Source organism: Nelumbo lutea, chromosome 5, assembly GCF_056320005.1.
Source record: "Nelumbo lutea isolate HS-2025 chromosome 5, American lotus-T2T, whole genome shotgun sequence".
In the NCBI taxonomy this organism is placed as follows: domain Eukaryota; kingdom Viridiplantae; phylum Streptophyta; class Magnoliopsida; order Proteales; family Nelumbonaceae; genus Nelumbo; species Nelumbo lutea.
The window spans coordinates 59,874,602-59,901,793 of NC_142688.1; the positions used below are offsets into that span (position 1 = coordinate 59,874,602).

The window sequence follows — 27,192 nt, forward strand, 5'->3', positions numbered from 1 at the left end:
CAAACTACATTAACTACACAAAAACAGAACATACCAATTGTTCAATACGATCAGGAGGATAATCCCACCAAACCACCATCATGTTTAGAAACGATTTAGCCTCTTGAGGCAACAAATGAGAGGCTAAGAGTATACCTCCTAGATATATACACAAATCAATTATGCCAACCCTAAGATTTTGGGGTCAGGCCTGATCCAACCCAAGCACAATCTAGGGTCAAATCAGGCTTGAGTTTTATGCCCCAAGCCCATCCTAAATCTTGAAAACTCATCCTCTACAAAAGCTTTGGCTGGACCCACCAAAGATGCAGCCCTAACATGGAGGGCCTGATGACATTTTTCTTAAAAAGAAGGGAAAGAAAAGCATCACTAGACCCTCCATATTAGGGCCTGGATTACCTATGCTTCTGAAAAATTCTTTATTTTACCAAAAAAATCTTTACTAAATCAAGGATATCTACTAATATTCAACCCAAACAAGTTATGTAGTAGCAGTGTTGTTAGAATCAAATTGGATTGGATGGTTAAACTATTAGAATATGGAATTAAAACCCAAAACGGTTTTCAAGTTACTTAATGTTTTTTTAGAAAAAGAAAAACTCAATGTTTAATTAAAAATATTGACTTGGCCTGGGGGGGGGGGGGGGTTGAATTGGGTAAACGAACAAGCCAAGCTCAAAACCCTTTCCCTATAATAAAGCTAAGCTTCTTGATAATCTGCTAAAACAAGAGTTGCAGCTATAAGAACAGATAAATAAATAATTGCTAACAAGATGATGGCAATTGAAAGTAAATGAATTGGGTAAGTACTATAAATTTCTATCAGGTTAGTGATACTGTAGTTAAACAAATAAATATAAATGTTAAAAATAAATAAATTCAAGAAATTAAATGAATAGCTAAATGTAAATAAACATATAAAAGTAAAAGGCACTTGCATCAATGGTGTGTGTTTGAAATAGCAACTAGAGAGAGAGGACTAGCCACTAATGGTAGTTGAGAGGACCAACTATGTAAGTTGAACCAACTTGAGATTCAAGTAGTTGTTAGATTGCTACGAAAATGTCAAGGACAAATTAACTATTGAAAGTAGACGTATAGTTGAATAATAAATGAACAATGAAAGTAAATAAATGAGCAATGAAGAAATAAATGTAAAGCAATTACTGTAGTTAGTAGGGTTAGTGATGTTAGTAGCTTAAGAAACCTTGTATCTTGTTGATCTATAGAAATAAAACAAAGTAAATGCAATATCTACAGGATCTCAAGAACTTCAAGTTGTTATAGTCATTTGAGAATGTTAGTAAAGTTAGTAAACACACAAACTGTAAAACCTAAAAAAAATAAACTACACACAATGGTACACAAGATTTTTATAGAGGTTTGGCCAATCCTACCTATGTCTCTTAATTCAAACCATTATTGAGGATTTCCACTAACCATCTAGACTTCTTAGGTGTTAGCAAAGCCTTTACAACAGATGCCTACAAGACTTAAACTAGTTGGACTTCACAAGTGCCAAGAAGACCTAACTAGCAAGACTTCTGGGTGTCTTCAAAAACATTGAACACCCTACCTTCATAAAGATATTTATTTTCTAGCATAACAAGTTTATAGCAAGAGAAACCTCTAAGTAGGCAAATATAACAATATAAGCATAAAATAACTCAATTGCTAAAGTTTCTCTACAAATGATCAACTCAGTAAAGAGGTATACAATAGATGGATGAGACTATACAAGCTCAAGGGATTCCTAGATTTTCTCACATTTAATACTATTGAACCTCAAGAATCTCTTCAACAAAAGGAATCTAGCTAACTTGCTTTCTTTGTAAACTATGAATAAGGAAAGCTCTAGTTGGTTTTTTCTTGATTTCTCTTTCCTTGTTTTGAATCAAGCTAAACTCCTTTATGTATAGAGGACTTGAGAGCAAATGACCATTTTTTAACCATTGGAAGGACTTTTTCATTTCTTAGAAATGATTCAAATTTCTCCAAAATGTTAGAAGGCATTCTATAGATGGAAATAGCCATTTGTTCTTTCAAACAGTCAAATTTCTTTGAACCAATCAATTGTCAAAACTGTTAGTGGACTACTTGATAAAGAGAGGAATCCTTTTCTCTCCTAGTCAACTCGTTCCTCCAAGTCAGTTGATTGGTATCATTTTGAACTTAGTCTGTTTGGGTTAATCAACTATACTTTTTTGGGTAGTCAATTACTCTTCTTAGACAAGGTATATTTCATGTATTGGTTATCACAGTTAATCGATTATGCCTTTTGGGATAGTTAACTATATATCTTAAAGTCCTAACATTTTATGCATTGGTTGTCACAATTAGTCCATTATGCAATTTGGGGTAGTTGACTATATCTCATAAACTTGACTTGACTATCACAGTTAGTCGATTATACATTTTTGAGTAGCCGGCTACTCTGTGGAGTCAGTCAATCTTGCTTAATAAACAACCTAGCACTTAAAAATCTTAGAAATTATTGTCCAAAGGTTTGTGATCTCTTTCATTGGCTTTCAAAATATATATTTCTAATTAAAATCACTTGTTTAAGTCTAAGAAATCTTAAGAATCAAACATATTTTAGCCATTGGTCTATAAGGTTGCCTATGCTAAGTTCAGTCTTACTGATTATCAAGAGAGTGCATTATATGCAACTGGCCGGTTATATCAAGATCCTAAAATATTGACATAATTTGATAATGGCTTGATGTAGTTTTCTCCTCAATGAGTTGTCGTAGCCATTGGCCTTTGAGCATTTTCAAAATCATTAAGTTCTTCAATAATCTTGATATTCTTGAATTGCTTGGAGCTTCCTTGGCTCGAGAAATGTGATGATGGTGTTGAGAATATGAGGATTAGGCAGTTAACTCAACGAAACTTCAATTTCTTCATTTGTGTAGAATTCTTTCTTTAATACATTATTAGCACAATAAAGCTTACTAAAATTGTTACACAATCACAATATTAATATTCTCAATAAGTTTGTTATCATCAAAATATATAAGATCAACATATTTAACTGCTCTTATCAATTATATGTTATAATTAATGGAGATATTGTAGATATTGTATATATTTAGAAAGATATTGTTTTAGGAAGTTGCTAATATTGTGTTTAGGAAGTTACTAATATTGTATTTAGGAAGGTGCTATTTTAGGAAGTTGAAGTTGCTAATATTGTGCATATGGATTTTTTAAGAAGATAGAGTTTTAAGAAGGCATTGTTTTAGGAAGTTGCTATTTTCTAGAGTTGCTACATTGATCATGATGTAATTGTATATATATGGGGCGATTGCCTCCATTGAAAGCAAGATAGAAGAGTCATTCCTTTGAATTTCGACTCATGCAATTATTCTTTATGGTATCAAAGCCATACTTACACTATGACTGATTTGAAATCTCCTTATTACCTTGGTTCGCAGGACAACACCGGCTTGGTCGTGACCCCTATTGTCTTGAAAGGGGATAACTATGATGAATGGGCCAAAGCTGTGAAGAACGCGTTCCGGGCAAAGAAGAAATTAGCTTTCCTTGAAGGAAATGTGACGAAACCTGGTGATGATACCGATGAATTGGAAGATTGGTATAGTGTGAATTCCATGTTGGTAGCATGGATATTCAATACCATAGAACTAGGGCTCCGGTCTACGATCTCCTATATGGGGACAGCAAAGGAACCGTGGGAGGATCTTCGGGAACAATTCACCATCGGGAACGATTTGCGGATTCACCAATTGAAGAGCGACTTGGCCAATTGCAAACAAGAAGATATGACTGTATCCGCATATTATGAAAAGATGAAGACCATGTGGGAGGAGTTGGCTAGGTATGTGAAGAACCCACAATGCATGTGTGGAGCGGTGACTGAGCTGTCGTTGGAGCGGGAAAAGGAGAAAATTCATCAATTCCTCATGGGTCTTTACAGTGTAGTTTATGGCACTGTTAGATTGAATATTTTGAGTACAAAACTTTTACCTTCTTTGAACTGAATACATACAATAATTGTGCAAGAAGAACGACACAAAATGGTGGCTCGAGCACGTGAAGAATGAGCAAAGGTTGTAGGATTTGCTGTGCAAACTGGAAATAGAACCAAATCTCATAACAAGGATGAGAAGACGTGCTCTCACTGTGGGAAAACTGGACATGAGGTACTCGAATGCTTCTAGCTTGTAGGCTACCCAGATTGGTGGTTTGTAGGCAAAGGAGGTCGCTCTGGTGGTCATGGAGGACGAGGAGGATTTGGTTCAACGGCGGCCAATGCTGTCCAGACACCAGGAAGCTGCGGCACCAGCACCACTGCTACAGCTGTATGAACCAGCAATAAAACTGGTTTTTCCGGACTTAATGATGAACAATGGGCAACATTAATGGCGATGATCAATTCTCGCAAGGAATCCACTTCATAAAAATTGACGGGTAAGAAAATGTGGTTGATTGACTCAGGGTGTTCTCATAATATGACTGAGAATTTGGAGCTGTTGAAGAATGTGCATGAAATCGCTCCTTGTGCCGTTGAACTCCCTGATGGAAAGAATATGATGGCGTTGCAAGAAGGAGAAGTACAACTTGGGAAATGATTGAACTTAAAACATGTTTTATATGTTTCCAACTTGAATTGTAACTTGATATCTGTGCCTTAATTTGTTGATGAATTAAAATGTACAATCACGTTTTCTAACAAATTATGTGTGATGCAGGACCCCACTTCGAGGACAATGATTGGTGTGGGTGAGAAGCGTGATGGGGTCTATCTTTGGTATTGTGTGGCAAGAACAAGTGCATGCATGTTGGCAAAGGTGGACTCATATGAGCTATGGCACAGGCGAATGGGACATCCCTCAAAACAAGTTGTTAGTTTACTTCCTACTATTAAAAATAAACTTGCTAGACAAGAAACATCCAGTGAGTTGTGTGGTATTTGTTTAAGAGATAAACAAACTCGTGATGTGTTTTCTCTAAGTTCTAATAAAGTTTTTACATCTTTTGCCTTAATTCATTGTGATGTTTGGGGACCATATCGTACTCCTACTTCATGTGGTGCTATATATTTCCTGACCATCGTTGATGATTACTTACGGGCAGTGTGGAATTATTTAATGGTAGAAAAGAGTGAAGTTAGTGCTAACATTGTGAAATTTTGTGCCATGGTAATGACCTAATTCGACAGTAAGGTTAGGGTGATAAGGAGTGATAATGGGTCAGAATTTGTAACCTTGAGTAATTACTGTAATATTCATGGCATCATTCAACAAACATCTTGTGTAGGGACACCTCAGCAAAACGACAGGGTGGATCGCAAGCATCGACACATTTTGAATGTTGCACATGCTTTGCGTTTTCAGGCAAATTTTCCAGTGAATTTTTGGGGTGAATGTGTGTTGACTACCGGGTACCTGATTAGCCGTACTCCAAGTACTTTACTTGATGGAAAGAGTCCATGTGAATTGCTGTTTGGGAAGGAACCAACTTACAAACATATTCATGTTTTTGGGTGTTTATGTCATTCTCATTATCAGGGGCGTGACAAAGACAAGTTTGGTTCTCGAAGTTGAAGGTGCCTATTTGTTGGGTACTCTTTTTGTAAGAAAGGATGAAGACTCTTAAATACAAATGAGTTCTTTGTATCTCGTGATGTTGTATTTTCTGAACATATCTTTCCTTATAAAGTTGTTGTTTCTGAATCCCTTAACCCCGATGTGGTCGAGCAACTGTCTGTCTGTAATAATGATGCACAATTCTTTGATGACCATGAGGTGAACAGTGCGGACAATTCGAATGATGCATCAACTTCTGAAGAAGATCTGACTCTGGAAGCCAGGGGGAGTGGTGAAGATCTTAATGAACAGAGAGAGGGCAACGTGAACTTGGAAAGCAACAGTGAAGGTGAAAACCTTGGCCAAGAATGTAGGGAAATGTATCATACTTAGAAGCTGAAGGACTATATATGCCACATAGCACAGCACATTAACAACCCCCTCGCGGATCATGCCACACCATGCCACTCCTCAGGTGCGTCCTATCCTATTACACGTTACGTGACTTGTACTAACTTTTCTTTGAGACATAGACAGTTTTTGGCAGCTATAACTACAGGGAAAGATCCCACATATTTTTCAGAAGCAATCTGTGAGTCACATTGGAGACGAGCCATGAAGGAAGAAATTGAAGCTCTTGAGCATAATGGGACTTGGACCCTTGAACCGTTGCCCCCCGGGAAGCAAGCGATCAGGTGCAAATGGGTATACAAGATCAAGTATAATTTAGATGAAATGATCGAAAGACGCAATGCAAGATTGGTGATTTTAGGGAACAACCAGAAGGCCGGGATAGACTATAATGAGACTTTCGCACCAGTGGCAAAGATGGTGACTGTTTAGTTGTTCTTGGCTGTAGCAGCGGCACGAAAGTGGGAGTTTCATCAGATGGACGTGCATAATGCCTTTTTGCATGGTGACCTGGCGGAAAAGGTGTATATGCGATTGTCACCCGGTTTTTCATCTACACATTCAGGGAAAGTATGTCGTCTACGCAAATCTTTGTACGGATTGCGACAGGCACCCATAAACTGGTTTGCCAAATTAGGTACGACGTTGAAGATGTATGGTTTTACTCAATCACATTCAGACTATTCTTTATTCACTTACCATAAAAACGAAGCTACACTATGTGTTTTGGTGTATGTGGACGATCTTGTTGTAGGAGGAAACAATGGGGAGATGATACATCAATTCAAACAATATCTGAGTCGGTGCTTTCACATGAAGGATCTTGGGACACTAAAGTATTTTCTTGGCATCGAAGTCGCTAGAGGAGATGAGGGCATCTATCTCTGCCAACGAAAATATGCACTAGATATTATTTCTGAAATAGGATTGCTGGGGGATAAATCGGCCCATCTGCCCATGGAACAAAATCATCGACTTGCACTGGCCGACGGGAAGTTCCTGGATGACCTAGAAAAATATAGATGTCTGGTAGGGAGATTAATTTATCTTACTATAACACAGCCTGAGATTTGTTATTATGTGCATATATTGGCTCAATTTATGCAACAATCATGACAAGAACATTGGGATGCAACTCTATGGGTGGTCCAACACTTAAAAGGAAATCCAGGACAGGGAATCATCTTGAGCGTCAACAGTGATCTCAGATTATATGCTTATTGTGAATCTGACTGGGCCAATTGTCCTTTGACACGACGCTCTTTAACTGCGTACTTTGTAATGCTTGGATGGTCTCCTGTTTCTTGGAAAACCAAGAAGCAACATACCGTCTCACAGTCATCTACAGAAGCAGAGTACAGGTCTCTGGCTGCCACAACGTGTGAATTAAAATGATTGAAGAGTGTCCTTTGTGATTTTGGGGTGGAACATCCCAGACCTATGAAATTGCATTGTGATAGTCATGCCGCTATGTATATTGCAGCTAATCCGGTGTTTCTTGAGCGCACCAAACATATAGAGGTTGATTGTCACTTTGTTTGTGATGCCTTGCATACCCGGACTATTGAGACTGCTCATGTACGAACTTACAATCAGTTGGCAGATATTTTACAAAGGCACTTGGCCGACAACAGTTCGATTTTCTTCTTCGCAAGTTGGGCATACGTAACCTACGTGCTCCAACTTGAGGGAGAGTAATGGAGATATTGTAAATATTGTATATATTTAGAAGGATATTGTTTTAGGAAGTTGCTAATATTGTGTTTAGGAAGTTTCTAATATTGTATTTAGGAAGGTGCTATTTTAGGAAGTTGAAGTTGCTAATATTGTGCATATGGATTTTTAGGAAGATAGAGTTTTAGAAAGACATTATTTTAGGAAGTTACTATTTTCTAGAATTGCTGCTTTGATCATGATGTAATTCTATATATATGGGACGATTGCCTCCATTGGAAGCAAGACAGAAGAGTCACTCCTTTGAATTTCAATCCATGCAATTATTCTTTAATAATATTTATTATTTTAAACTTAACTTGATTTAAGATTACTTTGATAAATAATCCAGAACTAATGCTATTTTAATGGCCTTTCTTTTTAATTTTTTATTTGATAAGTCAAATGGTTGAATCGGATTCAACGATGTAAATGGTTTTGCATCCACTCTGAATCTAAAACACTGATATAATAAAAATGAAAGATGAAATACCCATATATAAAATACATCAAAATTTTTTAAGTTGCACAATTTAATGTATTATTCATTTGATAGAAAGATTGACACATAAAAGCAAAGCAAATCTGACCATTTAAAAAAGCAACGAAACTATGGATAGAGCTGTTCTCAACAAATCAGGATCCAACTGATTGCAGAATCTCACTTTTTGTGTAAGGTGGTTTAGGTTTCCACTTTCCATGATCCAGCCAGCGCCTCTTGAATACAAGCAGTACAATTGCTGGCTGAATATGTAATGACCATTACATCAATTATAATTTTGTAGGAAGACATGTTCAATAGTTGTCAGTCCTCTACAATGACCTGCCTGGTCGACCAATGTTTTGGACATTTAGGCCATCTTGCGTCTAAATCGAAATGTACTTAACAACCAAAATGGCCTGGACCATTACTTCTATTCATCTAGCTGACCTAATCAGGGGCCATTACTTGGTGAAAGGGCAAAATATTGGGTATCGAGTGTAAGGATAAATGGTATTTGAAAATTCAATTTTGAATTTGAAATTTGAGATAATTGAATTGAATTTATATATTTTGAATATTTAATGATTGAATTTGGATATTTTATTCATACCGAATAGTTAATTGGATTCGAATTCGGATATAACCTGATTCGATTTGATAAATATTTGAATATTATATAAATAAAATATTTATTAGTTACCTAAAATAATTAATTAGTCAAATTCAAATTGAATTGAATATTCGAATATTTAATCAGATTTGAATTTGAATATTAATTTTTAATATCCATTGGATATCGAATTGAATTTGGATATTAAATTTTCTAGTCGGATTCGAATTTGAATATTACTTGATTTGATTTGAATTTGATCCATTTACACCCCTAGCTATCAGTGAGAATGTAGGTTCGAGTTTAAGGATGGCCACTTTGTGTTAAAATTGTCAAAGGTGAGGATCATATTCAGTCCACCCCTCTCAGATTCTGTAGAGAGAGTTTCCAAAGAGCAAAATTCCTTTTTTGTTTTTTTTCTATTTTTTTAATTTGATGTTTAAACAGTGAAAACGTCACATCATTAACATACACTACCATTGTTAAATGCATCTCACACCGACTTCACAGCCACATATCCCACCCTATATTGGGAACATTTCCCCATGAATAATAAATATAAGGGAGAATGACCGATTAGCCTAGGGTCAGAATTTGTAGGCTTAAAGTACTGTCGGGGTAGGTGCCTGCTCGGAATTGATGCCAATCCACAGGCAGACATTGGTGCGTAGAGTGTGGATTGTTGACTTTTTGTATGTTTATAACTCTGCAGTGGAAATCAAAAATCTGCATTGGGCAAATCCGTGCTTCTCCATAAATATAAATACGGGAGATGTTCTTGATGTGCGACCAGAACATGCTCTGAGGTTGGTGTGAGGCACACTCCGTAAAGAACAGATTCAGCCTCAAAACTAATATGATATATCTTGTACTAAACCTAAAAACCGATATGAAACCTATCAAAATACTTTGCACCTTGGGACCAATATTGGGTAATGGCCTTTTCTTTTCCCTAGCTAATCTAATTGATAACCAACCAAGGCTGGGCTTGTTTAAAAGCAATGTACTGAGGTTGCTGTTATTGGAAGAATGATGTATGTGCAATTTGGAAGTCCCAAAATGGTAAAAGATTGAAATATGGAATTTAAATTAAGGGATCCCTTTTTGAAAAGACAAAAGATGCCCCCAGTCTATGATTACAAACAATTTTATCTAGGGATGCTTTTGTCCTTTGCCTTACTACATTAGGGGTGTGTCTCCTTTAGAAAAAAAGGGGGTTTTATAGGTCAGTCCACCCCTAGAAATCTAGAGCTCCACTCTAGGGGTGGATTGAATCCTGACCGTGGATTGATGTCAAATTCACGGGCAGGATGCGGTTTATAGAGGGCTATTAGTAGATTAGGAGGGGCTGCAATTCAGATTTTTGAGGGAAATTGCAGTTCAAAAATCCCTAAAAAAATGCATATCAAGACAAAAAGAAACCCAATTCTATAGTCAAAAACAATTTTATTTGGGGGTACTTTTGTCTTTTAACCCTTATTAGATTATTAGATTAGGAGTATGTCCCCTTCATCAAAAGTGGAATATACCCAAATTACAGCACTAAATTAAATTTTAAGTATAAAGATGCCGGGGGAGTGAGGGAATTGGAATGTCCCTCAAAAAAAAAAAAAAGGAAAAAAGACTGATAGAATACATGTAAAGCGAAAAGAACTTTTGCACAAAGAAGTTTCTCTAACTTCATTAATCCAGTCTATATTGACACATAGATCAGTAGAATTCTTCCTATAGACAAAGAAAAGAGAGATAAAGAAGAAAGAGAAAGTCAATACCAACAGCTGTCCAAGTTTTTCTACTACAACAAGCATATGTAAGAAATGCAATTAAGGTTGTTGATTCATTTCTATCTTTGCTTAGAAAAAGCAGTACCACCCCAAACAACAAGTAAATAGAGATGGAGATACTTTTGTCTTCTGGGAAGGTAGTCTTAAGCTACGAAGCTACGTATATTGAAAAAAAGCTAATAATTAGGAGCAATGTTGTTGTCAGATTTGGGTCCATTAAAAAAATGAAAAGCTCATTATGGGTCAGAAATTTATGGTTAATGGGGCGGTTATATCATTCAACCACATAAGAGGAGGGACTCAAAAATTAGGGATGATCATGGGCCCGGTTTTTATAGGGTAATTATATTTTATTAAAAATAAATTATTTTACACATATATTACCATGGTTTTTAAAACCGATCTGGAGATCAAACCGGTTAGGGGTCTGGCAATCGCTTGGATCAGCGGTTTACTGACTAAAATCAATGGTTTTTGAAGAAACTCCGGTTTTGGGGAAAACTGAAACTGATCACCTAACTGATTCCTAATTTTTCTGGTCCAACCGTCCGGTCCAATCCAGTTTTAAAACCGTGCATATTATATATACCATAACTTCTGGGTTAGGGCAGGAAATTGAGATATCTTGCCAAATGAAATACATCCCAACACCCTTCCAATATGATCTGACACCACACATCTCAGTATGATACTGGGACCCATTTCTAAAAGTAGGACTGGTTATGTATGAAATGTTTGGTGTCAGGTCCTGTTGGGAGGGCGTTGGATGTATTTTGTGGGTAAGAAATCTAAAGTCGCAGAAGGGGCGGGTATCCCTACCAAAAACTAAACAGTCTGGTCTGGTCGTCTGATTTTGGCAGCACCTATTATGAGTGTCTCTTTTGTTGAAAGTTAGTTGAATTTGTGGATATAAAAAGGAGGAGAGAGAACAATAAATAGACTAATGTTATGGCAGGGATGATCATTTATGACCTGGTCTGGCCTGCTCAGCCTGTATGCCTAGACAGGGCTGGCCCGTTATCAACCCTACCTGAATCTGAAGCCTAGAAAAGTATCAGCATTATATATAGTAATAGATGAGATCTTTTGAATCACCGGCCTATGAGCCTAATGACAGATTTTTTTTTAATGGACCAGGTCAAGGTTTTTAAAACTGATCCAGAGAACGAACGGGTCAGGGTCTGGTTTTGGAGTCAAATGGAAAATCATCCGGATCAACGGTTTATTGACCAAAATCAACAGTATTTGGAAAAAATCTAGTTTTAAGGAAAAACGGAACCGATCACCTGACTATTTTCCAATTTTTCCGTCCAATCATCTGGTCCGATCCAATTTTGAAAACCATGGACCAGATAACAAAATAACAAGAGATTTCTTGCAGGAAAATTATGTGGCATTAGAAGAGGAATACAATAGAATGAAATTGATGAGAAGGTGATATCCATGAAAGCATTGTTTCTTGTACACTTTAGAACTTAGCTCTATGCAACATTATTATTAATCGATGGATTGAATGGCCTTTTAAACAAGAACAATTTATTTTTGTAGCTCTTTTGAACTTTTCAGGCAGCATCTATCTCTTTACTTCTTTCCTAACAGAAAAGAGAAAAAAAGAAAAAAGAAAAAAGAAAAAGCTCTTTACTAGTTACCATGTAAAGGTGGATGTTCCCTCTACGTTTGATTTGAGATTTGGGGCTTTAACTTATAAAGTTTCTAACTAGGGTAGGTTTTGGATGTATTTTGGTTTTTATTATCTTTGAAGCTAGCAAGGTTGGGTTTGTAAGAAAGAGAATATTGTATTTTGGGTTAGGGGTAAGGCGGGCTATGTCTTTCTCAGTATTTCTTTCCTTTCCTTTCTAGACTTCTAGTTTCTAATATTGGTTAATAAAATTTCAAGGGTCTCTGTTGAGTTTATGAAAGAGAATATTGTATTTTGGGTTAGGGGTAAGGCGGGCTATGTCTTTCTCAGTATTTCTTTCCTTTCCTTTCTAGACTTCTAGTTTCTAATATTGGTTAATAAAATTTCAAGGGTCTCTGTTGAGTTTATGAAAGAGAATATTGTATTTTGGGTTAGGGGCAAGGTGGGTTATGTCTTTTCTTTCCAGTTTATGGCTAATAAAATTTTAAGGTGGCCACCCCCTCCGCCTGAAGCAATAAAGTTTGGGTTTAAAAAGAAATTAAGGTTTTGAATATACCCTTACATTAGGGATATTAGCGGGTTAGGTTAAGTGGTAAACGAGCACTGATATCTGATCTTGTGTTTGAATTGGGCCAGCCTTAAATGGTTTTGTGTTTGGATTGGGCCAGCCTTAAATGATCTTGTGTTAAGTGGTAAACCAGCACTGATACCTGATCCATTTCCATTGCAGCACTGAAATATCTGCAAACATGGTTTTCAAAATCGGATGGGTTTATATGGTTGGACCGAAAAAACCAGGAATCGGTTAGGTGATTGGTTCCGTTTTTCTTCAAAATTGTATTTTTGTCAAAAAAAAAACATTGATTTGATTAATAAACCCTTGACCGGGTGTTCGAACCGTTTAACAGTTTTGACCATTTTTATTTATTTTTATTTCTTTATCGGAACGGGCCGACTGTTTGACCCAAGAACTGGACCCCTAACTGGTTCGTTATCCAGGTCAGTTTTAAAAACCTTATCTGCAAACATAAACTTGATTGAATATAGGTGCACTACACATTGGATGGAGCAGGGAAAGTTGGGAATCTCTTTATTTTAGTCGGGTCGGGTTTGGATTGAAGCAAACCCGTACCAAACCCAACCCATTGATATCCCTGCCTTGGACCAAGAAAGTGGTTAGTTGTCGAATCATCAATGGACAATCCTGTATAGATTTGAAAGGAACATTCTTCTAAACATTCTTAAGTAAAAGGAAGAAACAATATGTAACAGAAAAGAAAACAACTTTGAGCCTATGGACTTCATTCAAATCAACCACTTTCAACACCTTTAGAAATAAAAAATAAACAACTTTTGCACCAAGTTGTAAAGATTGACCTGATTCTCGTAATATGGGGTCAGTGACAATTATCCACCTGAACTTTGACAAATACCCACTTCTGTTAGAGTTTTCTTATTTAACTTCAAAAAAAAAAAAAAGATTCTTATTCAGCTATTTAAAATTCTTAAAATCCCCAAACTATCCTTTTCTTATTTGTTTGAACGACTTATGATTCAATTAATTAGTTTTCTAAATATAATATTAGTATCCTCTTGATTGCTTCAATAGATCCTTGTAGGTTTATAGTTGGGTTTTATATTCAGATGAAATAGTATAGGCTTCTTTCTAATAGATATAAATTTAAGATTTCATTTGGCTTTTCTTGATTTATTGGACAAAAGAGTGAATCATTTTTATATTTTAAGATAAAGAGAGACATTGTGAAATGAAACAAGAATTTAAAGACACTTATTTTTTCTTATATCAGTAAAATGATTCTTGTTAGTTTCGCTGGTTTTGTTTGGAGAAAATGGAGGTATTTTTGGGTCAATTAGGGTTAAGAGAAAATAAGATGAAAAGAAAATAAAAAAATCCAGGTGGATATTTTAGTAATTTAATGCAATCCCATCTGACTTTAACAGCCATGGGATATTTGTAGCAAAGTAAAAGTTTAGGAGGTTTTTGTCACAAATAAAAGTTCAAGGCGGTAATGATCACTGACCCTATAGTATAGGGGGTCTTTTTAATTTACCCTTTAATTTATGTGTGTATTTATAGGGAGTATTTAAGATAATTTTGATTAAAAACACTTGTTTTATCAATATATAAACACTTTACTATTCTACTGTCATTTTTATTAAGGTTTTATTATAAAAATAAAGTTTTTTTTATGTTTGATGTTATAGAGAGTTTTTAATTTGATGTTTCCAAAGAGCAAAATTCCTTTTTTTTTTGTTTTTTGTTTTACTTATTTAATTTGATGTTTAAACAGTGAAAACGTCACATCATTAACATACACTACCATTGAAATTGATATAGTCTCATTGTTTAAGAACCAGAAAACAAATGAACTGGGATCTGCTCTCATAGAGCGCATCTCACACCGACTTCATAGCCACATATCCCACCCTATATTGGGAACATTTTCCCATGAATAATAAATATAAGGGAGAATGACCGATTAGCCTAGGGTCAGAATTTGTAGGCTTAAAGTACTGTCGGGATAGGTGCCTGCTTGGAATTGATGCCAATCCACAGGCAGACATTGGTGCATAGAGTGTGGATTGTTGACTTTTTGTATATTTATAGCTCTGAAGTGGAAATAAAAAATCTGCGTTGAACAAATCCGTGCTTCTCCATAAATATAAATATGGGAGATGTTCTTGATGTGCGACCAGAACATGCTCTAAGGTTGGTGTGAGGTGCACTCTGTGAAGAACAGATTCAGCCTCAAAACTAATATGATATATCTTGTACTAAACCTAAAAACGATATGAAACCTATCAAAATACTTTGCACCTTGGGACCAATATTGGGTAATGGCCTTTTCTTTTCCCTAGCTAATCTAATTGATAACCAACCAAGGCTGGGCTTGTTTAAAAGCAATGTACTGAGGTTGCTGTTATTGGAAGAATGGTGTATGTGCAATTTGGAAGTTCCAAAATGGTAAAAGATTGAAATATGGAATTTAAATTAAGGGGTCCCCTTTTGAAAAGACAAAAGATGCCCCCAGTCTATGATTACAAACAATTTTATCTAGGGATGCTTTTGTCCTTTGCCTTACTAGATTAGGGGTGTTTCTCCTTTAAAAAAAATGGGGTTTTATAGGTCAATCCAACCCTAGAAATCTAGGCTCCACTCTAGGAGTGGATTGAATCCTGACCGTGGATTGATGCCAAATCCATGGGCAGGATGCGGTTTATAGAGGGCTACTAGTAGATTAGAAGGGGCTGCAATTCAAATTTTTGAGGGAGATTGCAGTCCAAAAATCCCCAAAAAATGCATATCAAGACAAAAAAGAAACCCAGTTCTATAGTCAAAAACAAATTTATTTGGGGGTTACTTTTGTCTCTTAACCCTTGTTAGATTATTAGATTAGGAGTATGTCCCCTTCATCAAAAGTGGAATATACCCAAATTACAGCACTAAATTAAATTTTAAGTATAAAAATGCCGGGGGAGTGAGGGAATTGGAATGTCCCTAAAAAAAAAAGGAAAAAAGACTGATAGAATACATGTAAAGCGAAAAGAACTTTTGCACAAAGAAGTTTCTCTAGCTTCATTAATCCAGTCTATATTGACACAGATCAATAGAATCCTTCCTATAGAGAAAGAAAAGAGAGATAAAAGAAGAAAGAGAAAGCCAATACCAACAGCTGTCCAAGTTTTTCTTGTACTTCTATAACAAATCCTCATAAGGAAAAGATTGTTGATTCATCTTTATGTTTGCTTAGAACAAGTCCCAGACGGCCACCCCCTTCGCCTGAAGTAATAAAGTTGGGAGTTAAAAAGAAATTAAGGTTTTGAATATACCCTTACATTAGGGATATTAGCGGGTTAGGTTAAGTGGTGAACCAGCACTGATATCTGATCTTGTGTTTGGATTGGGCCAGCCTTAAATGGTTTTGGGTTTTGGTTCGGGTTGAGGTGACCTCATATTAAACCTGATCCATTTCCATTGCAGCATCAAATATCTGCAAACATGGTTTCGAAACTGGATCGGTCCAGATGGTTGGACCGAAAAAACCAGGAACCGGTTAGGTGATTGGTTCCATCTTTCTCTGAAATTGTATTTTTGCCAAAAAATATTGATTTGATTAACAAACCATTGACCCGGGTGTTCAAACTGTTCAACGGTTTTGACTATTTTTTATTTATTTTTATTTTTTATCAGAACGGGCTGACTGTTTGACCCAGGAACCGGACCCCTGACCGGTTCGTTGTCCAAATCAGTTTTAAAAACCTTATCTGCAAACATAGACTTGATTGAATATAGGTGCACTACACATGGGATGGGGCAGGGAAAGTTGGGAATCTCTTTATTTTAGTCGGGTCGTGTTTGGGTCGAAGCAAACCCGTGCCAAACCCAACCTATTGACATCTTTGAGCCCATGGACTTCATCCAAATCAACCACTTCAACACCTTTAGAAATAAAAAATGAACAACTTTATCACCAAGTTGTAAAGATTGACCTGATCCTCGTAATATGGGGTCAGTGACAATTATCCACCTGAACTTTCACTTTGTGATAAATACCCACTTCTGTTAGAGTTCTCTTAGTTAACTTTAAAAAAAAAAAAAAAAATTCTTATTCAGCTGTTTAAAATTCTTAAAATCCCTAAACTACCTTTTTCTTACTTGTTTGAACAACTTATGATTCAATTAATTAGTTTTCTAAATATAATATTAGTATCCTCTTGATTGCTTTAATAGATCCTTGTAGATTTATAGTTGGGTTTAATATTCAGATGAAATAGTGTAGGCTAATATAAATTTAAGATTTCATTTGGTTTTTCTTGATTTATTGGACAAAAGAGCGGATAACTTTTATATTTTAAGATAAAGAGAGACATTGTGAAATGAAACAAGAATTTAAAGACACTTATTTTTTCTTATATGAGTAAAATGATTCTTGTTAGTTTCGCTGGTTTTGTTTAGAGAAAATGGAGATATTTTTGGGTGCATTAGGGTTAAGAGAAAATAAGATGGAAAAAGAAAATAAAAAAATTTAGATGAGTATTTTAGTAATTTAATACTATCCCATCTGACCATGGGATATTTCTAGCAAAGTAAAAGTTTAGGAGGTTTTTGTCACAAATAAAAGTTTAATTTACCCTTTAATTTTTGTGTGTATTTATATGATAATGCAGCTTTGGCCCCACAGGGATAAGGTGCTATACGTTGGGTCTGATTAGACATTAATAGGGTTTGGGCCTTTGGGGGTTGAAGTAAGGATTTCAGTGGGTCGGATCTACCAACAAAATCAAACGGGTTAAACCAATTATATAGTTAATATATGTAAAGGTTGTATGGTTTTTTTTGTATTTTGTGTTATAGGGAGTATTTAAGATAATTTTGATTAAAAACACTTGTTTTATCAATATATAAACACTTTACTATTCTATTGTCATTTTTATTAAGGTTTTATTATAAAAATAAAGTTTTAAATTACTGTTATCATTGGTAAATTTCTAGCGGAGGGGGCACCCGTGTGATAAGATTATCAATTGGTAGGTTATCTATGTTTAAATAACAATTTGTGTGACACAATAGAGGTTGTATCCAATGTTTACATGAAGCATATCTATGCTTAGGGATAAAAATTAAATAAAGGAAAGAAACAATAAAAAAGTGTGTTGAAGTTGAACCATAGCTCCACAAACCACAATCAAAATAAAAGTTCAAGGAAGTTTAATCTCTTTTTGTTTTACCATTGTTGGATAGACAATTTTGCAACTTCCTGCCAAAAAATGAGAAACAACAAAAATTAAAAATGTACTTCCCATTACACCAAAAGGAAAATGACTTTTAGCGACAGGTCCCTAAAACTGTCGCTAGAAATTTTATCCGTAGCCGGCAAACTGTTGTCAAAAGAACTGTCGCTAGAAGTTCTAGTGACAGTTTTCATGGCTGCCGGTACAAATACAAAACTGCTGCATACTGAACTGACTGTCGCTACAAGTCTGATGCTGAATTTTAGTGGACAAAAGCAGTATGCAAAAAGCATCCCTAGACACCTCTATCTTGCCCAAATCAGTAGTTTGAGTCTCTAATCAAATCAGTAGTTTGAGCCATCCCACTGTACACTGGCTACCTCTATCTTGCCCAAAACAGTATGCAAAAAAAATTGAAGACTCAAAGAAGATTTTGATGGAAAGGAAGCATGAAAAATGAAAATCATATACTATCTCATGGAGCAAAATATGCCAAAATAAGTCAATGGGAGGACTGGGCATCAGATGGGTAGAGGAAATGAATAAAGCCATGTTTGCAAGTCAGGTGTGGAGGCTTCTAAGTAACCAAGGAAGCTGGTGGGCAACAATTATAAGAACAAAATATTTCAAGAGATATAGCCCACATTATACAAAGACTATTAACAAAATGCTCCAAATGGGGAATAAGGCTGTTAGAAGCTATGTCAGAAATGAATCCATATCTTTTGTTGGCAATTAAAGATGGAAACCAAATACATGTGCAGGGTGAAACATGTACGACATAAGTTACTCCACACTTTGGAGCTGAAACAGGAGAGTGAGAACAAGAAGGAACTAACAAAAAATAAACTATCAGAGGGAACACTGATGGCAGATGGAACAGGAGTAAGACCAAAAGTTCATTCACTGAAAGTTGTATAGAAGAAACCAATAAACAGAAATCTTGAGAATGATCAATTACTTTGAAGCCCAGTAAAACTGGACTCTTTTCAGTTAAATCAACCTCTCTGGAGCTTCTATGGCAACAGTCATCTATGTTTAGGAAAAGTTGCAATTGGAATATGCTATGGTCCTTGAAGATTCCACCTAAATATCAATTATTAATGTGGAAGCTACTTTGAATTGTCTACCCACATGATAGGTATTAAAAGAGAAACAAATCCTCTCAATGGCTTCATGCACATTTTGGGATCAAGATGATAGAAATTAAGAGAATTATATATTATCCTTTTGCAGGTTTTATCTGGCTGTTCAATTCAGATTGATACAGAAATCAGGCAATTAATGATTGACTGGATTCTCAGAAAACTGATAGCACACATAAAAAGATCCTTACTTGAGAAAATGGAAACCATATGCAGGAGTATCTGGAAAGCAAGAAATAGAAACGTTTCGCAATGGCAGATACTCATCCCATACAGCTTCTCAATCAGGTTGAAGAGCAAATAACTCTGTATTTTGAACACTCAAAATGACAGAACTTACAGCAATAGGCTCAACTCTTCTGTCACAAGCAAGATAATTCCCTGATTGCAACAATTGGAAGCAGAGACTCATTATGGCAGTTGTATTCACTTTGAAGCAGGTCAACTCATTATGGCAGAAGGAAGCAGGATTGCAACAATTGGAAGCAGAGACTCAGAGATTCAAGCCCTCCACAAAGGATTACTAGCAGCCAAAAACCACAGGTAGATGACATTTTGCTCCAATCAGCTGCAAAGGATATAGTAGAAAGAATCAATAATATTTGATTCTTTCTATGAAATATTTGATCTCATAAAGCATTTAGAAAATATTATAATTCAGTATATAAATAGAACCAAAACCAGATAGCTCATTAGCATGTTCTAGGATCTGACTCTTTAATATAAAGAATCTTGCTTTACCAAAAAAAATTGTCATCAAAGGTTACCAAATTCGAATGTCAATCCATTAACCAAAACGGAACCAGTTGCCTGGACGGTTCCCGGGCCGAAATGCTCATCCATCCGGGTCAACGGCAGTTCAAAAACCATGGTTTTTATGTTTTTGAATTTTCATTATTCAAAGGTTTTTTCTAACGTGACTTTATTCGAGCGTGTGCAGTATGTTCCTTTTATTCGAGTGTGTTTGGTCTTCTCCAAGATGCTCTAAAACGGCATAGCCGCATAGGGTTTACCACCATTTTATTTCTTTCCTTTTGTTTTTTCTTTAGGTTTTCTTGTGCAATGTTTTGTTTTTTTTTTTTTCTTACAAGACGATCTACTTTGTCTTTTTCTTTGATTGCATGTATGTTTAGCTTTGTCTTAAAGTAGAACTTTGGACTCGATTTTCTGCTTTTTTTTCTTTGGTTTTTCCAGTTTGATGAATTTATCGCCAATTTTATTTTATTTTTTATTTTTTGTGTTTAAAATCACTTAGATTTACCTTTCAAGGTTTTAGAATCCCTTGCAATGTCCACCCTTCCTATGATTATGACTACAAAGTTATTTCGTTTAATTATCGAGTACTTATAATTACAAGTTTATTAAGAAACCATTATTATTTTTAATATAATAAATAACAATGTTACAATTTCATTCCAGCCCCTACAAAGTAAAGGCCCTCCACTAGTGACTAATTAAAAAGGAATTTTTAAATAAAATTCCCGAGCTCAACTTTAACATCCTTTAAGGAAATGGGCTAAATACCCAACGCACTGACAGTCTTATTTGGGACCGTTCAATAGGATTCCAAACTAAAATTCTAAGTAGACCATGATTAGAAGTAAACAGGGCAGCGTATAGAAACATATAATTCCCAAGGAGAATTCTATAGACAACAAACCATAGTAATGAAAATGGCGGAAATGACTAAAGTCAGGCAATCTTACCCTGCTATAACAGAAATTGGCCCGGCCGGCCAAAATTATTCTTTAGATGCATGCTATTAATCAAGCAATTTAAGCAAAAATAAACCGGACACTTGCACACTTCGCTCTGTTCACCTCAAGACAACATTCCACTCGACTATAAGCCACCAGAATGACGGAAAACAGATGATTGAGAGATGGCTTCATCGAGTGGTGGTTGTCCCTATTTATAGATGTTTTTGAGACAACCAAAATCTACCTATCAAGGACATTGAAGCCCCTTAACGTTACAGATTGCTCCGATTTTTTAAGGCCCCGTTTGTTTTTTGGTAAATTATTTATCTGGATAAATACAATTACCTTAGTAAGTTTGTAAGAAATTTGAAAATGAATCACTTGTATAAGGTCTTAATAAGTTTAAAAACTTGATAGGGACCATTCCAACAGTCAATGGGTTGAGTCGACCCAATAGACCCAAATCCAAATGAATCACTTGTGATATGCCAACGATTCATATATGCATATACACAAATTATATATAATTGTTTTTATCCAAAAAATTATATATAATCGGCTAGGGTCTTAATAAGTTTAGAACATACAAAACTGATTCCAACCCAATAGTCCCCATCACAGACCTGAGTTTGATTCAGTTCAGGACCAGATCCACCCCATTTACCAATCCAAGGGATGATTCCCAATTTCCCATTGCCATTGACTGTTAGGTTTGATTGAATACTTAGACCAGCTAACGTTGGAGCAGTCTCTTTATTGCACTAGAACATGGATCGGTAGTAAGCGACTCAGCCTTAAAGCTAACGTCTTTAGTTGAAGAGGTAGAATGGGGGAAGGCGGGGTAGGGGAATTTTGCATCACTTTTATATGTCCTCATTGCCTTATATGATTGGGCCCCATATATCTCATGATTTCATCAGGCCTGTCAAGCAGCCTGAGGGCTTTTTCAAAAAAAAAAACAGACAGGGTTCGACTATGATACCGGAAAGATACATCCAATCAACCAGTATCATAAAAGAAGTGTTCATCACATTAATTCATGGCGTGCTTTGATTGGTCAAAGCTCTTTTATAATAATAATAATAATAATAATAATAATAATTGTAATTGTAATTGTAATAATTGTAATTGTAATTGTAATTATAATAATTGATGGAGGTAGATTTGGTCAGACCCCTTGGCTGTGCGACACGTGGAAGCAACCGGGTGTGACCTGGCAGGAGCGCCAGCTCGGCACAACGACATAGCCATTCCTACCCGAACTCAAGACTTCACCTCGTGCACTACTCTGGCACCTCAGCTCCAGGTCGCATGACTGAATAACCGTACCTAACAAAGAGGTCCGTACTCTGAAGCAACGCGCCTGACTGGTCAGGGATCTAACAAATGACAACCACACTCCAACGGCCACCTGCTACCGCCATCTCAGTTGTTGCAGAGACAACCCTGACAGAGAGGACAGTGGCGGTTATGCCTGCCCCCCCCCGAGGCGGTTACATCTGATATGGCAGAGGCTTGGGAGTGAGTGCACCAGGGTGATTATAAGAGGCCCACTTCCCCTAGAGTAAAAGTAGGTGATATTTTTGTGCCTTCTGGTATCAGAATCTCTCATTATCCTTGCCTTCTCAAGAGCACTAACTTGAGCATCGGAGCATTCCCACCGGGTTCCTCCCCTGGGAATCTCTTGTTTCCACCCTGTTTCAGGCATCTCCTGCTTCGTCAGAGGCAAGGTTACCGGCAGCTAGGACCGATCGGATCATGCATCATCATTTGGCACCGTCTATGGGAATGCTTCAAAAAGCCTCCCTCATCCTCTAGCTCTTTTCAAAAGAAAGAAAACTTAGCATTCATGGCTTCCTCCGGCGGTGATAGATGTAATGCCAACCTGAATGCCATCGGAGAACACCCTCAGCCCCCCACTGTCTGCATCGGGCAGTTCACCATCCCCCTCTCGGCGGACAAAATCCCTAGCCTAAATGTGCCATTAACAGTGGCGCCTATGAATGTTCCCCTTCCCTCCTTTGTTGAGACAACCTTCGCTGAACCAACCATTGTTCCCCTGGTGACAAGCCAGAACCAGTTTGATGATTTAATGCAATGCATGCGGGCTATGCAAGCCCAAATGCAGTAGCTTCAACAACACCAACTCAACCAACAATAGGTACTACATCACGTCTCTCAGTACCACTACCAACAATAGTTCCCCCAACTGCCTCAGAGCCAGTCACAGCTCCCACCTCGGCACCCCATTGGCAAGCAAGTTAAGCCCTCTCCTCAGGGCGGGCGCCTTCACCGGGGAGAAGCTTCCCAGGCTCAGAACCCCTCCAGAAGCCAAGTCTCATCCCTTGGCAGGAGGGAGAGACAAACTACCCCCACTTCGCAGCACGCCGGCGGATCGGGAACCTCCCAGCCTATCAAGACAGCATCACTTCGGCCCTCTCAGTTCACGCTCCCGCTCGCGGAAAACCAGTTTGACGCCTTAGCTGCAGACTACCACCAGCAGTCCGAGCCCATTGAGCTCGGCAACACTGAAGCAAGCAACACCAACACTGGACCTTCCAAGCAGCAGCGGAGGCACTGACGAGCATGCCGAACTACCACCCGTGTTCTACCCGAGCTCAGAGGTAAAGAGGAAGCGAGCTCGGACGAGGTAAAGGTTACTCCTACTCTTTCAGTCCTTTCCCCCCTGTCATCAAAACTCCTCGATGTTCCCATTCCCAAGGATTTCAAACTCCCCCCGTTAGACAAATATGATGGTTCCTTTGACCCAAGTGATCATGTTGATGCTTTTCAGTCTCAGATGCACCTGGCGAGGGCCAGCAAGTCCTACATGTGTGTGGCCTTTACTACCACCTTCAGGGGAGTGGCCCACACCTGGTATAGGAACCTGGCCCCCGGGTCGATAAGGAGCTGAACCCAATTTGTGCAAGTCTTCACCGCACACTTTGTCACCAGCAAGCGATGCCCCTGAACTGAGGAGAGCCTCCTCGGTATAGTCCAAAAGGAAGGGGAGTCCATCTGAGGCTATATCAAGCGATTCAACGATGCATGCTTACAGATACCACGCCTAGACTCCGTAGTACAGCTCGTACTGGCCAAGAGGGGTGTGACGCACAAGAAATTCAAATGGCACATGGTGGTCAACCAGCCTGCGATCATAGTTGAATTCCTCAAGCTTGCGGACATGTTCATAAGAATGGAGGAGGAGATCAATCAAAGAACTGAGGGCGGGTTTGAAAAAAGGAAGAGGGAAAGTGAACCTTCCAACCAGGATGATAGGAGGAAGAAAGACTCAACTCGGGGGGCAAAGCCAAGTCATCTGTTCCGAGCTCCCACGGCAGATCGGGCAGATTACACACCCTTGAACATGAAGCGGGCTGAGATCCTGATGACGATCAAGGACGCCCCGTATGTAAAGTGGCCACCCCGTCTGAAAGGGAACCCGAATGAAAGGAATAAAAATTTGTATTGTAGCTTTCATAGAGACCACGGTCATAGTAACGAACGCTGTAACAGAAGCAGCCCCCGAGTCCAGCAACCGGCCAGCAGAACAATCATAGAAGTAGCCCCCAGAGGAAAGGCCAGTTCGGGGAACGATCCATGTGATAGTTGGAGGATCGATTGTAGCGGGTTGCACCTTGGCAGCAGCTCGGGCATCAACCCGTGAGGCTGCTATAGAAGAACAGAATCCCCCAAAGCGGCCGAGGATAGAAGACCTCATACTCTTCGCCGAGGATGACGCGCATGGGGTTCACTACCCCCATGACGATGCGCTCGTCATAAAGGTAAATATCAATGATTTTGAAGTCCAGTGCATACTCGTCGACTCCGGCAGTTCGACAGACATCCTTTTCAAAGAGGCTTTCGACAAACTCCAGTTCCAAGAGAGTGACTTGAAGCCCGCGAACACCCCACAGGTCGGCTTCAGCAGAGAGGAAGTCAGGCCCCTGGGAAAGGTTACAGTACCTGTGGAAGTCAGCACATGGCCTAGCACGGTAAGGCTCAAGCCCGACTTCTTGGTGGTTACGACCCCCTCCCCATACAATGGCATAGTAGGTCGGCGGATCACCCATGCTTTAAGGGCTGTGGTGTCCACTTACTATTTAGCCATGAAATTCCCCACGGACTTCGGCATTGGGGTAGTGCAGGGGGACCAGCTTGAATCCAGCAAATGCTACACCACCGCCCTCAAGGAAAAGGCCAAGGTGGCCAGCGACCTCGAGCTGGAGTGACCCGTGGAACAGAACGAGGAGTGAGTTGCGCCCATGGAGGAAACCGTTCCCATCCCTGTCTCGACAGAGGACCCAACCCGAACACTTCAGGTCGGCGCTTCCCTGGAGGAGCCTTTGCGATCCGAACTGGTACACTTCTCACTTAGTAACTTAGATGTATTCGCTTGGTCCGCGGCAGAAATGTCCGGCATAGACCCTAACCTCATAACTCACAAACTCAATACTGACCCTGTAGTTAGGCCCATTAGACAAAAGAAACACAACCTATCTTTCAAATTCTATGCCAATTTAGCATGAAGCTAAACCCAAACAAGTGTGTCTTCGATGTCACCTCGGGTAAATTCCTAGGGTACGTCGTCAACCGGTGCGGTATTGAGGCCAACTCGAACAAAATAAAGGTCATCCTGGATATGAGACCACCCCAAAAGGTAAAAGAGATTTAGAGGTTGAATGGTAGAATAGCCGCTCTGAGTCGTTTTATGTCCAAATCGGTAGACCGCTGCCTTTCTTTAAGGCAATGAAAAGCAAAGGGTTCGAATGGAACCTAGGTTGCTAGCTTGCGTTTGACGAACTCGAAAGATACCTCGCTAGTATCCCAGTTTTGACCCAGCCCGAAGAGGGCGATGTCCTAGAACTGTATCTCTCAGCAAGTGACGAAGTGGTCAGCTCGGTACTAATAAAGGTAGTAGATCGGGTCCATCGTCCCATCTACTATGTTAGTAAAGTGTTGCAGAGAGCAGAGACGAGATATCTAGAAATAGAAAAACTGGCCTACGAGCTGGTCATTGCGGCCCGCAAGCTCGGCTCATACTTCCAAGCCCATACCATTATCGTCCTCACCGACAAACCCTTGAGGCAAGTGTTACTCAAGCCTGAGGTCTTTGGTCGATTGACAAAGTGGGCCATCGAGCTCAGCGAGTACGACCTCCAGTACAAGCCACGAACTGCTATCAAAGCCCAAGCCTTGGCGAATTTTGTTGCGGAATGCACATTCAGCTCTGAAGTTCCTAGCCCGGTTGAGCACAAAGCCCCCAGTCCGGGCAAGCTCGGTCCTCCCAGGCCGGTTGAGTTTGAGCGTCGTGAGGTCGCACCCAGTTCGGTATCTCTCCTGGTTAGGCCAATCGTGAACTGGAATAAAGAGCCCTAGATCCTTCACGTAGATGGCTCCTCAAATCAGCAGGGCAGTGGAGCTGGAGTAGTTCTTCACGGTCCGAGTGGCACAAAACTGGAGTACGCACTTCACTTTGAGTTCACTGCATCCAACAATTAGGCAGAGTACGAGGTGTTGATAGCCAGGCTAGCCCTGGCCCAAGAGGTAAGAGCAAAACACATCATCATCTACAATGATTCCCAGCTTGTGGTCAATCAAGTTACAAGCGAATACGAAGTCCGCGAACCAACAATGATCGCCTACTTAGCCAAAGTAAAGGAGGCTCTACTTAACTTATAGTCACACTTCATCAGGCAAATCTCGAGGTCAGAGAATGCTGAGGCTGATGCCCTGTCCCGGTTAGCTAGCACCAGTGATAACACCATGAGGACTGTGTACATAGAGGACTTACCTCGGCCAAGCATTCTCGGGGGGGCATAGGAGGTCGCTCCTGTCGCCTAAGCAGAGCCGAGCTGGATTGATCTGCTCGCGAGCTTCCTGCTACATGGGACCCTCCCCACAGACCGTAATGCTGCCAAGAGGATAAAGCATCAGGCAGTCAAATACGTCATAATGGACGGACGGTTGTATCAAAAATCCTACACGCTCCCCTAACTGCGCTGCTCGCGACCTCCTGAAGCCAAGCTTGTACTCCATGACATTCACGAAGGCCTGTGCGGCGGACACCTGGGGGGCAGGGCTCTCGCTCAAAAAGCATTACGACAAGGGTACTATTGGCTAACAATGAAAGCAGATGTCGTTGAGTTAGTTAGAAAATGCGATAAGTGCCAAAAGCATGCCAATGTCCACCATCAGCCCATTGCTGACCTCAAGTATCTCACCAGTCCATGGTCCTTTGCACAATGGGGCATCGATCTACTTGGGCCATTCCCGCCAACAACAGGTGGGAGGAAGTTCCTAGTAGTGGCAATAGATTACTTCACAAAGTGAGTAGAAGTTGAACCTCTCGTAACAATCACTGCTCGAAACGTCCAAAACTTCTTCTAGAAGAACATAG

General features: G+C 38.8%; 1 protein-coding gene across 1 annotated transcript; it reads left to right on the forward strand.

Moving 5' to 3' along the window:
* Window positions 1–3,398: 3,398 nt before the first annotated feature.
* LOC148852651 (uncharacterized) lies at window positions 3,399–6,395 on the forward strand. The gene is made up of 8 exons (XM_088945839.1): window positions 3,399–3,956; window positions 4,185–4,325; window positions 4,503–4,577; window positions 4,716–4,932; window positions 5,284–5,407; window positions 5,535–5,587; window positions 5,686–5,932; window positions 6,086–6,395. The coding sequence occupies exons 1-8, from the start codon at window positions 3,399–3,401 to the stop codon at window positions 6,393–6,395; spliced, it is 1,725 nt and encodes a 574-aa protein (XP_088801965.1).
* The last annotated feature ends 20,797 nt before the right edge of the window (window positions 6,396–27,192 follow it).